The 14,077-nt window shown below is 44.7% G+C and overlaps 1 protein-coding gene across 1 annotated transcript in view; it reads left to right on the top strand.

The window, feature by feature from the left end:
* Positions 1–14,077, top strand: part of LOC137356075 (rap guanine nucleotide exchange factor 2-like) — a 179,701-nt gene that overhangs the window by 131,044 nt on the left and 34,580 nt on the right. Inside the window, exon 17 of the mRNA XM_068021904.1 lies at positions 10,843–11,025. Coding sequence (XP_067878005.1) covers positions 10,843–11,025 — 183 coding nt within the window. The remainder of the gene's footprint in view (positions 1–10,842; positions 11,026–14,077) is intronic.

Raw genomic sequence — 14,077 nt, 5'->3', positions numbered from 1 at the left:
TTCCCCCCTCCCCAGTGGACCTTACTCCTGTGCACCTCACTCCTGTGCAGTTCGTTCCTGTGAACTTCTCTCCTGCGCACCTCCCTCCACTGCACCTTCCTTCTGTACAACACTCTCCTGTGCACCTCTCTCCTGTGCACCTCCCTCGTGTGCACATCTCCCCTGTGCCCCCGTACAAGGTGGACCACACTCCTGTGCAGTTCATTCCTGTGAACCTCTCTCCTGTGCACCTCCCTCCTGTGCACCTCCCTCCTGTGCACCTCTCTCCTGTGCATCTCTCTCCTGTGCATCTCTCTCCTGTGTACCTCCATTCTGTGAACCTCGCTCCTGGGCACCTCCCTCTTGTGCACCTCCCTCCTGTGCACCTTAGTCCTGCACAGGTCCCCCCCTCTGCACCACTTCCCTCTGCACCACTTCCCTGTGCACCGCTCTCCTGTGTACCTCGCTCCTGTTCACTTCCCTCCTGTTCACTTCCCTCCTTTGCACCTCACTTCTGCGCAAATGCCTCCTCTGCACGTCTCTCCTGTGCAGCTCCCTCCTGTGCACCTCTGTTGTGTACACCTCCCTCCTGTGTACCTCTCCTCTGTGCACCTCCCTCCTGTACACCTCCCTCCTGTGCACCTCCCTCCTGTGCACCTTCATCCTGTGCACTATTCTCCTGTTCACCTCTCTCCTGTGCACGTTTCTCCTGTGCACCTCCCTCCTGTGCATCTCCCTCCTGTTAACCTCCCTCGTGTGTACATCTCCCCTGTGCCCCCGTGCAAGGTGGACCTCACTCCTGTGCAGTTCGTTCCTGCGAACTTCTCTCCTGCGCACCTCCCTCTTCTGCACCTCCCTCCTGTGCACCTCTCTGCTGTGAAACTCGCTCCTTTGCACCTCCCTCCTGTGCACCTACCTCCTGTGCACCTCTTTCCTGTGAAAATACCTCTTGTGCACCTCTTTCCTGTGAAAATACCTCATGTGCACCTCCCTCCTGTGAACATCCGTCCTGTGAACATCTCTTCTGTGCACCTCCCTCTTGTGCACCTCTCTCCCCTGCGCCTCGCTCCAGTGCACCTCCCTCCTGGGCACATCTCTCCTGTGCACCACCCTCCTGTGGACATCTCTCCTATGAACCTACCTCCTGTGCACGTCTCCACTGTGCACCACCCTCCTGTTCACCTCACTCCTGTGCACCTCACTCCTGTGCACCTCACTCCTGTGCACCTCTCACCTGTGCACCTCTATTTTGTGCACCTCCTTCCTGTGCCTATCTCTTGCGTGCACCTCTCCCCCGTGCACCTCTCTCCCGTGCACCTCTCCCCTGTGCACTTCCCTCCTGTGTACCTAATGATCTCACCACAGTATGCCATCCCAGCCATGGATGATGATTAACCTCATCTGTTGTCGTGTCAAAAATACCCAAGGTGCCTGCCATCCTGTTAGTGTCATTTGAAAGCCTCCTGTCAAGAAAATATGATATGCCAAAGAAGGAATTTTAATTCATGAGCTTCAACCTTAGGTTAAACATTTAATGGGAAAGCCCCTGCAGTTAACTTTAGAAAAACACTGGCAGCCTAGATGGCCACTGCAATTTGCATCTGAAACATCTTTTCATATTCAAAAAGATCCACCAGAGGTTTGAGCAGCATGGACGCAGGACAATCACTTGTTCTGAGTGATTGAATTATCTAAAATACTTCATTGGTATGGCAGTCAAGGCAATCCTAACACCTTTGCTTTGAAAGAGCAAATCCCCTCCAAGTGTAAATTGGCATCCTGGGTCCTATGGAGCCAATTCCCAATTCATAACCTTGAATTTCATTAGAAGGTTCCAGAAAACCTGAAGCAGTCATGTGACAGCCTGTCCATCTTGGTGGAAGCTATTTTCTTTCCCTTGGACAAAGCGACAAGCCAGTAAGTCAGACTGTGCAGCAGGAAAAGACTGTGTGCCTCCCTTTCTCTCTCTCCCCCCAGATAACACAAGTTTGAAAACTGTCTGTGACTTGTTATGACTATGTGCGAAAGAGGTCCAGGGTTCCCTTTCAGCCTTCACCTGGTCTTACTGTAACAGGGTTTAATTTTAAAGACATCATGTTTTAGCTCCCCCTTGGTGAATCCTTGATCACCACTTTCCAATTATAAGGTAAAGAAAGCAGCCCAAACAGGTCTTCATAGGTTTAAAGAAGAAGGATGGAAATGTATTAATCTTAAACTTGAATTTGGTTGACGCCTACGGATACATGACGTGCCCATGCTAGCACGCATACGCAATACACACATGCAGATAGAGACAGAAAGAAAACAGAAGAAATAAAGTGGAAACGTTTGAGGCAAAATCTGAAGAGGTTTTTTGTGTTAAGGTTCTTCAAGCTCACTGCAGAGTCCTTGATTGTAGGTAGATCTTGATTTTCATTGGGGCCCAGTATTCTTCTTAAACCTTGTTCACTGTAGGAGACTTTTCTCTCTTGGGGTTCATGTGTCTTCAGTGGGTTTTGGAGTTCCATGAGAAAGAGATAGGAGCAGACAGGAGAGACAGGAGGTCTTCTTCAGTCCAGGAACGTTCTGCTTTTTTGCAGACTCTCAGGTCAAAACTGTACAATTCAGAAGAAAACCCCGCTGCCAAGTAGGTTAGTCATGTGACTAACTGGTTTGACCACATCTGTTTGTGGATTGTTTTGGAGCAGGGAATAGCTCCTTTGTTCCACGCACTGTCAGTTAATATGCAAAAATGTCTTTCCAGTCAGGGGCCTGGCAACCCCTTGCCACAGGCCTTATCTTCTTCCCAGCAACAATTTGAAATTTAATTTCCATGTGGCGAAATTAATGTGCCTCATTCTTGGCAGGTGGGGGCCTACATGACAGACTGTAAATCCCTTCAAGCCTCCATATTGCTACAGAGAGAGACCAGGGGAAGAGAACCAACTACAAATCTGACTCCACAAAGCCTTGAGCCAAGTGGGCCGTCCACAAAGCACACTTTGACCAGCCAAAGACTTCAAGAATACAGCTTTAGCTGGAAGACTACCAAATCATCCACTCCACAGAGTGTATATTTAAGTTCCATTTATTCTGGACTCTAATTCAACTGCCAAATCTACTTTTCCCTCTGTAATCTATTGTGTGTTTGATTCTTGTGTGAATGTGTAGCATTTTTTGAAATTATTTTTTGGATTGGTTTTAGATTCAGTTACAATAAACTCACCTCTCTCTTCTTTAAACTCAAGAAAACCCGTCCGATTGGTTCTTTCACGATCACATTAAAGGTAAAAAGTAAAACACTCACTGAGATGGGAAACATAACCACTGTTTAAAAACCCTGTTGCGGTCAAAAGAGGAAGGACAAGAGGGGAGCCTGAGACATCTCTGCACTTGGCCATAACCCCCCCAAACTGCTCCAATACCTGTACGCTGACTTGCCGATGGAAACTTAACCTGGAAGGGAGGGGTGGCTGTTAGTGTATGTGGGGGATGAAAGCAGCGAAAAATTTCGGTGTGTCGTGAAACCGACAGGAACCCGCCGACTTCCACATTTAACTGGTGCTCATTTGGAGGCATGTGGGAACCGCCACCTCCCCCCACACCCCGCCCCACCCCCCCACCCCCTGGACAGTCAGGCAGGGATTGAAATGTGTAACAATCCAGTTGACTGAATGTTTAACCCTGCTTTCTGGCTCCAACTGTCAGCACATGGGTTTCCCCGGCTGTGTGAAACTCACCAGGGTCAACAAGGTCCAGTGGGGATTAACAGGGCTGTGAAATTGACAGGCGAGAAAGCCTTTAAATAAGGATCTAGGACAGCTGCTTCTTTGTCCAAGTGCTAACAGTTCTTGTTCTGAGAGTGCGCTGTCTATGATTTAGAGCTGATTACGAACACTTTGCAGGTAATTTATGCTACCTTGAACTTTTTGCCTTTGATCTGCGTTTCCCAGCTGCTACACAGCAGCATGAAAGTAGCTTATGCAGCTCCACCTTGAACCTCTGATGAAGAAGTGGTGAGCCACCTTCTTGAACCATTGCAGCCCATGTGGCATGTGCTGTATGTACACTCACAGTGTGTTTGGGAAGGAGATCCAGGATTTTGATCCAGCAGCAGTGAAGGAATGGCAATACGGTTCCAAAACAGGATGGTGGTGTGACTTGGAGGGGTGCTTGCAGGTGGTGTTGTTCCCATACATCTGCTACCCTTGTCCTCTGGTTGGTAGAGGTCACGAGTTTGCAAGGTGCTGTCGAATGAGCCTTTGGGAGTTGTTGCAATGCATCTTGTAGCTGGTACACACTGCAGCCATTGTGCACTGATGGTGGAGGAAGTGAATGTTTAAGGTGGTTGATGGGGTGCTGATCGAGTGAGCTGCTTTGTTCTGGATGGTGTCAATCTTCTTGAGAGTTGTTGGAACTGCACTCATCCAGGCAAGTACAGAGTATTCCATCACATTCCTGACTTGTGCCTTGTAGATGAAGGACAGGCTTTGGGGAGTCAGGAGTTGAGCTACACACTGTAAAATTCCTGGTTTCTGACCTGCTCCTGTAGCCACAGCATTTATGTGGCTGATCCAGTTAAGTTTCTGGTCAATTGTTACCCCCAGGATTTTGATGGTGGGGGCTTCAGCGATGGTAATACCAGTGAACATCAAGGGGAGATGGTCAGATTCTCTCTTGATGGAGATGGTCATTGCCTGGCACTTGTGTTGCATGAATATTACTTGCCACTTATCAGCCCAAGCCTGAATGTTGTCCAGGTCTTGCTGCACCTGGACAGGGACTGCTTTTTCAGCTAAGGTGTTGTGAATGGTACTGAAGAACCCCTGTAGCAATGTCCCAGAGCTAAGATAATTGGCATCATCAGGATCTGTGGCGATCTAAATCATTTGTTTCCAGAATTCAGTTTCTAAATTGTCCGAAAGCTGTTCAGAATAAAAACTGTTTGTTTATGGAATTCACTTCTTAAATTCATCAGATTAGAACTGGACTGATAATTCTTCACAATATCAGGGCAAAGTCATGTAGGATTGAGTTAATTTTATTCTAGGACTGTTAGAACTTAGTTCTCATACCCTTAAGTACAATGGTTAAAATTGTATTCCGTGTGTAACAGAACGACAAAGCATGATGGTAGCTAAAGTTCTGTATAAGTCATGACATGTCGAGAAGCGATGGAAAGGGTTAGTTCAGACTATGTAAAGACCCTTTATTTTAAAAAAAAACAGTAGACTGTGATTGCCCCAGGGAGACTGGTAAAAAAATTGTAAACATGTCGAGCCAAATAGCTGTGAAACGGGACAAACGCATATCAGTCTCATTAAGTGGTCATTGTTGATGAATAAACAGCAAGGAAGCATGAATGTGGAGCCCCCCCCACCCCCCCTCCCCACCCCACTGCCGAATGACAATGACCTAAACCAGGCTCAAGAAGGTACCATCATGGAAGGGCAGTTTGGTAATGACTGACCAATCAGATGGACAGAAACGAGGTGTTACCTAATATGACACTGAATTAAACTGGGAACAGTGTATAAAATAAGGATTTGTAAGATACTAAGCACGCATCATCATCAAGAAGAAGATAGAAGATAGACTTCAATCAAGAGACAAGCGCCCAGTTAACCGGAGATAGAGGACCAGTGTTCCATTGTGATCACAACTGCTGACCACTGTCCTTTGCTAAGTATCACAATTTTCTGCTTATTGTGGAAAACTTAATAAAGTCTGTGAAGCTTGTGAAAACACTCTTGTACCCATGTGGTTTTGTAGCTGGTCTGAGCAGGAAGTCCCTTTTAGATCTGCTCTCCCAGCTTAGTCTGTAATTTTAATTGACCTAAGTCTCACAATTAAAGCATTAAAGCAAACGCCAGATCTTGCAGTCATCGAGGAGACAAAGAGTGACTTAAGACTGTGAGTAAACAAAAGAAGGAATTTTTGTTTGAGCATTACCACAAGAATTGAAATGGTTTAACAATGAGATTTCTCTTCAGATTGAACAGGAATAAATACAGCAAAAATGCAGTGAAATGGACCAAGTAATCCTGCAGAGAGATACAGCACTGAAACAGGCCCTTCAGCCCACTGAGTCTGTGCTGACCATCAACCATCCATTTATACTAATCCTACATTAACCCCATATTCCCTACCACATCCCTTCCTACATTATTCCTATATTCCCTACCACCTACCTACACTGGGGGCAATTTACAATGGCCAATTTACCTATCAACCTGCAACTCTTTGACAGTGGGAGAAAACCACAGCACCTGGCAGAAACCCACACGGTCACAGGGAGAACTTGCAAACTCTGCACAGGCAGCACCCAGAACCAAACCCAGGTCACTGGAGCTGTGATGCTAACCACTGCACCACTGTGCCCCCTGTAAATGGGTCATTGGCCCAATGTTAAACCTTATTTCCTGTCAATAGCAGCCGGGGAGAATCAGCCTTTAATCTCCATATATCAGAAAGCATTTATAAAAGACTGTTGAAAGAAACTAGAGAGAAGGAATAGAGGAACATGGGTATAGTAATGGAAGGTTCATATATAATCAGCATCAATGAAAGAAATATTCCGTGGCATTTAGAGTAGAAAGTGGGACGAAGAAACAAACATTATTTTTGAGATGTGTGGGGGTCAGTTTGGGAGGTTCCAGGCTTCACATATACCAGTGGAACAAAGCACTGGCATCAGGCATTCAGGGACATTGGGAGGCAATGTGATTAGAGAGACAAGTGGGGTTGACAAGTATGCAGTTTCTGCAGACAGATGGATGGGTGAGTAGGTGGGGCAGAAAGGAACTCTGCACAGGCAGGCGGACAAGCTGGCAAATACTTGGGACGGATGAGCAATTGGGGCAGGAAGCACTAACATGGGTGGGGAGACCAGGAAACATTCGATGTAAGTGATGGGTGCAAAAGCATTCAGAATGGCTGAGTTGGTTGGACAATTCACAGAATTATGAAGTCAAAGAATACAGAAGGAGGGAATTTGGCCCATCGTGCATGTGCTGGCTCTTTGAAAGGGCTATCCCATTACTCCGACTCCCCTGATCTTTCTCCATAGCCTTCTTCATTTTTCCTCTTCAGGTACTTATCTAGTTCCTTTGTAAAATGTCTTATTGAAACGGCTTTCACTACACTTACAGACAGTGCATGTCAGATCACAACCACTGGATGAGCAAAAAAATAATCACATGTGACCATTGGTGCTTTTGCCAATTACTATAAATCTGGAAATCACAGAGAGGGTGTAGCATATTCTGCAGGGGGAAGGGAGTGAGCCAGATGCTGTGTATACGTTGGTACCAATGACATAGAGAGGGCAGGTATTGAGGTCATATGGTCAGACTTCCAGTACCAACAGGGGAAGTTAAAGAGTGGGACCTTGAAGGTAGTAATCTCTAGATTTCTCCAGTGTCATGCGAGAGTAGAAATAGGAAGATAGGGAATATCAATGTGTGGCTTGAGGCATGTGCAGGAGGGAGGGCTTCAGATTCATGGGGCATTGGGTCCAGTTCTGGGGCAGGAGACATCTATTCAAAAGGGACAAGTTGCACCTCAACAGGTCTGGGACCAATTTCCTCATGGGAAGGTTCACTAGTGTGGTTGGGGAGTGTTTAAACTAAATTGGTAGGGGAATGGGCATCAGCGTACATAAGTAGAAAAGAGGAGTAAGGTGCATAAAGGAGTCAGAGTGTTGAGCAGTTCTAGAGAAGGAAGTGGTACCATATTGGTTAGGGGCAAACTAAGAAGGACCACGAGGAATACAAAGACAGGTTTAGAATGTGGTGAATAAGGTTGGTGAGCGACAAGCGTAAATAGCCATGTGGGAATATGATGTAATGCAATCAAGGAAATGTGGCTTCAAATTGGTGAGGACCGAGTGCGTAATATTCAAGGATCCAAACTGTTCAGAAAAGATGGGGAAGGACAAAATGGAGGTGAAGTGACAGTACCGATTAGGGAAGAGATTGTTGTTTTGGAAAGAGCAGATGTCCTTGAGAGGGCAAGGACAGAATCCATTTCTTTCCTGTTGAGAAGCAAAAGAGGTATGATGACGCTACTGGGGATATTCTATAGACCTCCAAATAGTGTGAGAGAGATGGTGGAGCAAATCTGCAGGAAAATCACAGAGATGTGCAAGAATAAAAGTGTGGTGATATTGGTTGACTTTAATTACCCAAATATTGATTGGAATAATGATAGAGTAAAGGGAAAGGAGGGGGAAGAATTTCTGAAATGTGTTCAGGAGAATTTCCTTGACCAGTATATTCGCAGTCCAACTAGGGCATTGCTGGATTTGATGCTGGGGAATGAGGTGGGCCAAGTGAATGCAGTGTCTTTGGAAGAGCGCTTGGGTAAGAATGATTATTGTATCATAAGGTTTAGATTAGTACTGGAGATGAAAAAAGAACAATCTAAGCAGAACTTCTAAATTGGAAGAGGGCTAATTTCAATCAGATGGAGGATAAAATGGAACCAAATTTTGACAGGAAAACCTGTAATGGATGAATAGGTGATCTTTAAAGGAGGTTTCAGGTACAGACTAGATACATTCCAACAAGAGGGAAAGGCAAGGGAAGCAAAGTCAGTGCTCATTGGTGATGAGGGAAATAGTGAATATGATGAAACAATAAAAAAAGAGAGTACATGTTGCATGTCAGGCGAGTTCTTCAAGCAAGAACCAGGCCAAATACTATAAAGTTGAGAGGGAAGGTGATGAGGAAAATAACTGGCAAAGGAAGAATATGAGAATAAAATGGCAGTTAACATAAAAGGGAACACAAAAATCTTCCACCTGCATGTAAATAGTAAGTGGCTAGTAAGAGGCAGGGTGCAGCCTATTAGGAACAAAATGGTGATATATGTTTAGTGGCACAGGGCAAGGCTACAATACTTATGAGTATTTTGTATCAGTCTTTAGAAGGAAGAGGGGAAGAGGATGCTGACAAAATATCAGTCGATGTGAAGACGGTAGAGGTAATGGATGGGGTGAGAATTGATTGGCAGGATGTACTGGTAACGCTTGCTATGTTTAGAGTGGTTAAGTTGCCTGGTCTGGATGCCATTCATTCCAGGTTGCCAAGGGAAGAGGGGATGGAGATAGTGGAAGGGCTTGCCATAATCTTCCAGTCTTCCCTAGATATGGGCTGGTGTCAGAGGATTGGCAAGTGGAATATGTGACACCCTTGTTCAAGACAGGGTGTAAGGACATTCCTAGTGACTACAGGCTGGTCTGTTTAACATCAGTGGTGGGTCATGTTTTAAAAATTCTAATGAAGGAAAAAAATGACAGGCACTTGGAGAAGTTTGAGTTAATTAAGGAGAACCAGCATGGATTTATAAAAGGCAGATCATGTTTGACTAATCTAATTGAAATTTTTGGATGAAGTAAGAAAGAAGGTTAATGAAGGGATTGCAGTGGATGTTGTCTCTATGGGTTATCAGAAAGCATTTGAAAAAGAAGAACATAAAAGGCTGGTTAGCAAAATTGGGTCTCATGGAATAGCACTTCACTCACCTTCAGCTGCAATTCCCTTCTGCCAGCTTTCACCATGGCATGGGAGCAGCTTTTGCAGAGGCCACACCACCACCAACAGCTCCAGCAGCAACAGGAGCAATACCAGCAGCACCAGCTGCCTTCTGCTCAACCACATACCTCTCCACAGGGCAGATGGGATAGACACCAAGATCTAGCTGGAAGGAGGAGAGACTCCAAGACAGGGACGACAGGCAGAGGATCAGCTTTCCCAACATGTCTGAACACTGGTGCCTCAGCAGGCTCAGGCTGTCACTGCAGGTTGTTGCTGACATCTGCAGCCTCCTAGATCAAGACCTCCTTCCCAGTGGACCAGGTGGGACGAATGTCAATGGCCGACAAGGTGTCTGTCACTGGAGGGCTATTGAACCCTCACCCCACACATCTCCCCACCCCCCACCAGGGCCTCTGCACTTATTGTTGTTGTGATAGTTTATTTGTTAGTATGTTAAATATAATAATTTAAATATATGCTTATGCTAATCTGTATGTCATCACAGGAAGTGATGCAATATCACATGATTCAGTCCCCTTGCACAGTTAGCAGGTGTAAGCTGAAGCAGTAGCAAGTCTCCTTTAAAGCTCTGAGTTCAACCTCGATATTTTCTCTTCAGCTTTGTTTGTATTCATCTAGAGAGAGATAATACAACAATTGTGTGCTGTCTTCTGCTGCAAGGAGAGAAAGCAGAGAGGTGTGAGTGTTTGGAATGGCTGAGGAGAGAAGGACACCATTTGTGAGGCCTGGTTATGGGAGGGCAATAGGCTGAGGGTGAGTGTTGGCTGTTCAGATGGGGGTTTGAGGTGCTTGCAGGAAGAGGAATGAGTGCAGCTGCAAGGTGTGTTGGCCTGAGGTGTGCTGTGTAAGAGAATGCTGGGCAACTCAGTATGTTGCACTGGTGCTGCAGTTCATTGTATCGCTCTCAATAGTATTTCAAAGAGTGAAACTGTGAATTAAATTTGTTTTTATTCTACCTCCGGTGGAAGGAAAGGTTTTTTTCCATCTTTTTTGTGTTTATTCCTTCTCTATAACTTGTAAAACTGCAGGCTTGTGTTTTAAATCTGTTCTTTGCAGCTGTGGGTCTTGTGACCTGCAGCATGGTGACATTGTTACACGATAGTTTACAATTCTGAAACAAAAAAGCAAGGACCAAAAATAAAAATAAAATCAAACAATATCAAAGTGTTTGAAAATGAACTGAATTGCAGCATGTTTCATTCCCCCATTCCAAGAAATACATATCTTTCTTTCTAAGTGCCAGCAAGTTCAGTGGTTTAAAAATGTTAAGTTGGAATCTTGCATTTTCAATGTAATCTGTTTTTTTTTCTTCATTGGTATCTAGTACCCAAGAGCACAGGGGAAAAGAAAGCAGGGAAACCTTCAGATACATCTCCAGTTGCTACAAGATCAGGGACAGAGTCTCAGAAGCAGCAACAGCAGAAAGTAAATCAGGCCCTTCGGGTCCCAGCTGTATCACTGAATCCATCATGCAAGAAAGTGCACGTCATAGACCTCCTTCCATTTGGTAATTTAAAAAAAATAATTTGCTGCTCTGCTTTTGAATTAAGTCTTTGCTATTTCCAATCCACAAAGTGTGCATGAAAAATAATCCGTCTGAAAACTGATGTTCAGTTTTTGGATGATGTCGCCGAAGGGCATCATGTAGATGAGAAATAGGAGGGAGCCAAGGAGAGATCCTTGGGGGACACCAGAGGTAACTGTACCAGAATGGGTAGAGAAACCATTGCAGGTGATACTCTGGCTAAGATTAGCTCGATAGGCATTATAAGACTCGTAACTACTTTTACCTAAGTCTAACATTACTTAGAGTTCAGACCAATGGTGGAAGAATCAACTCCGGTTAAAGACTTCAGGGTAACGGTTGTTTTTTATTGATAGTGTTTAAGATGCTCGGTTGATCTTCGTCTACAGAATTCTCGGAGTCTTTGTAAGTCTAAATAATAACTTGTAGATTGTATTTACACTCTTAAGCATGTCTTTTTAGCACCTCTCATGATGCTTCTTGCTTCTTCCAAATCTCTTATCGATGTGACTATTGCATCATCACCAATACAGTGGGAGGGGTTACTCTCACTGACTCTAGACATTAACCCTATCAGACCCTTATACTACATCTGCTCCCATGTTTTTGTCTATATATATTTTTAATATATATGCATTCATTGTTTTTGACTTTACATACTACCCCATCTTCCCCCAAGTGTCTGACATCATAGATTCAATCTATCAGGAGGCTTCACAACTCTCCCTATTCATGTTCTTGTCAGACTCGGAAGATCAGTACTCTTTCTCGAAAGTGTTGGTCAACGAATCGGATGGCTTTGACTCAGGTTTGTAGTATCTTGTTGCCTCGGGGTCTCATGATCACCATAAGATTCATCCAAATATATAACTGTTGTTTCTGAGGGGTGAAGAGGGGGCATGATAAAGCACTGGCAGGCAAGATAAAGGAAAATCACAAGGCGTTTTATAAGTATATTAAGGGCAAGAGGCTAACCAGGGAAAGAGTAGGGCTCATTAAGGACTAAAGTGGCAATCTGTGTGTGGAGCCGGAGGGCCTAGGTGAGATTTTGAATGATTACTTTTCATCTGTGTTCACGATGGTGAAGGATGATGTAGGTGTAGAGATCAGGGAGGGGGATTGTGATATACTTGAACAAATTAGCATTGAAAGGGAGGAGGTATGAGCTGTTTTAGTGGGCTTAAAAGTGGATAAATCCCCAGGCCCAGATGAGATGTATCCCAGGCTGCTTTATGAGGCAAGGGAGGAGATTGCTGGGGCTCTGACACACATTTTCAAATTGTCTCTGACCACAGGAGATATGCCAGAGGACTGAAGGACAGTGAATGTGGTACCATTATTCAAGAAGGGTAGTAGGGATAAACCAGGCAATTACAGGCCAGTGAGACTAACATCAGTGGTAGGAAAATTATTGAAAAAAATTCTGAGGGACAGGATTAATCTCCACTTGAAGAGGCAGGGATTGATCAAGGATAGTCAGCATAGCTTTGTCATGTCTAATAAATTTGATTGAATTTTTTGAGGAGGTGACTAGATGTGTAGATGAGGATAAAGCAGTTGATGTAGTCTGCATGGATTTCAGTAAGGCTTTTGATAAGGTCTCGCATGGGAGATTGGACAAGAAGGTAGGAGCCCATGGGATCCAGGGAAAATTGGATCCAAAATTGGTTTAGTGGCAGGAGGCAGAGGGTGATAGTCGAGGGTTGTTTTTGCGATTGGAAGCATGTGACCAGTTGTGTACGGCAGAGATCGGTGTTGGGACTGTTGCTGTTTGTAGTGTACATTAATGATTTAGACTTGAATATAGGAGGTATGATCAGTAAGTTCACAGATGACACAAAACTTGGTGCCGTAAATAGTGAGGAGGAAAGCCTTAGATTACAGGATGATCTAGTTGGGCTGGTAAGATGGGCAGAGCAGTGGCAAATGGAATTTAATCCTGAGAAGTGTCAGGTGATGCATTTTGGGAGGACTAACAAGGCAAGGGAATTTACAATGGATGGTAGGACCCAAGGAAGTACAGAGGGACCTTGGTGTACTTGTCTATAGATCACTGAAGGAAGCAGCACAGGGAGATAAGGTAGTTAGGAAGGCATATGGGATACTTGCCTTTATTAAGCAAGGCAAAGAATATAAGAGTAGGGAGGTTATGATGGAGCTATATAAAATGCTGGTTAGGCCACAGCTGGAGTAATGTGTACAGTTCTGGTCACCACACTATAGGAAGGATGTGATTGCACTGGAGAGGGTGCAGAGGAGATTCACCAGGATGTTGCCTGGGCTGGGTCATTTCAGCTATAAAGAGAGACTGGATAGGCTAGGGTTGTTTTCCTTAGAGCAGAGAAGGTTGAGGGGGGACCTGACTGAGGTGTACAAAATTATGAGGGGCGTAGATCGGGTAGATATGAAGAATCTTTTCCCCTTAGCAGAGGTGTCAATAACCAGGAGGTATAGATTTAAGCTGAGGGGCAGGAGGTTTAGATGGGATTTGAGGAAATGTTTTTTCACCCAGAGAGTGGTTGGAATCTGGAACACACTGCCTGAAGGGGTGGTAGAGGCAGGAACCCTCTCAACATTTAAGAAGTATTTAAATGAGCACTTAAAACACCACAGCATACAAGGCTACAGGCCAAGTGCTGGAAAATTGGATTAGAATAGATAGGCTTCATGGCCGGCGCGGACACGGTGGGCCGAAGGGCCTGTTTCTGTGCTGCATAACTCTATGACTCTGAATAGGGATAAGGTTTCTTCTATTTCGTCTTGTAGTACCTTCTGACGTAGTTATGAAATACGATCTCTGATGATTTTCATCTCTCTGGATTGCTGCACCTTCTCTTCCAAGTCTCGTATTCATACCTTTTCTCCTTTCAACTTTGGTATGTTTCTGGTATGAAATATCTTATTGTAATTGCGAGCTTGTTTCCTGTAAGCCTTCTCTTTGTCTTGAACTCTTTGATAATCCTGGACATCTCGTCCTGAAAGTAATTTCTTGGGTAGAATAGGAAGTTGAGTTTTCAGCTTCCTCCCCACGAAC

Source organism: Heterodontus francisci, chromosome 1 (assembly GCF_036365525.1).
Source record: "Heterodontus francisci isolate sHetFra1 chromosome 1, sHetFra1.hap1, whole genome shotgun sequence".
In the NCBI taxonomy this organism is placed as follows: Eukaryota; Metazoa; Chordata; class Chondrichthyes; order Heterodontiformes; family Heterodontidae; genus Heterodontus; species Heterodontus francisci.
This window is presented reverse-complemented; position numbering and strand designations above follow the sequence as displayed.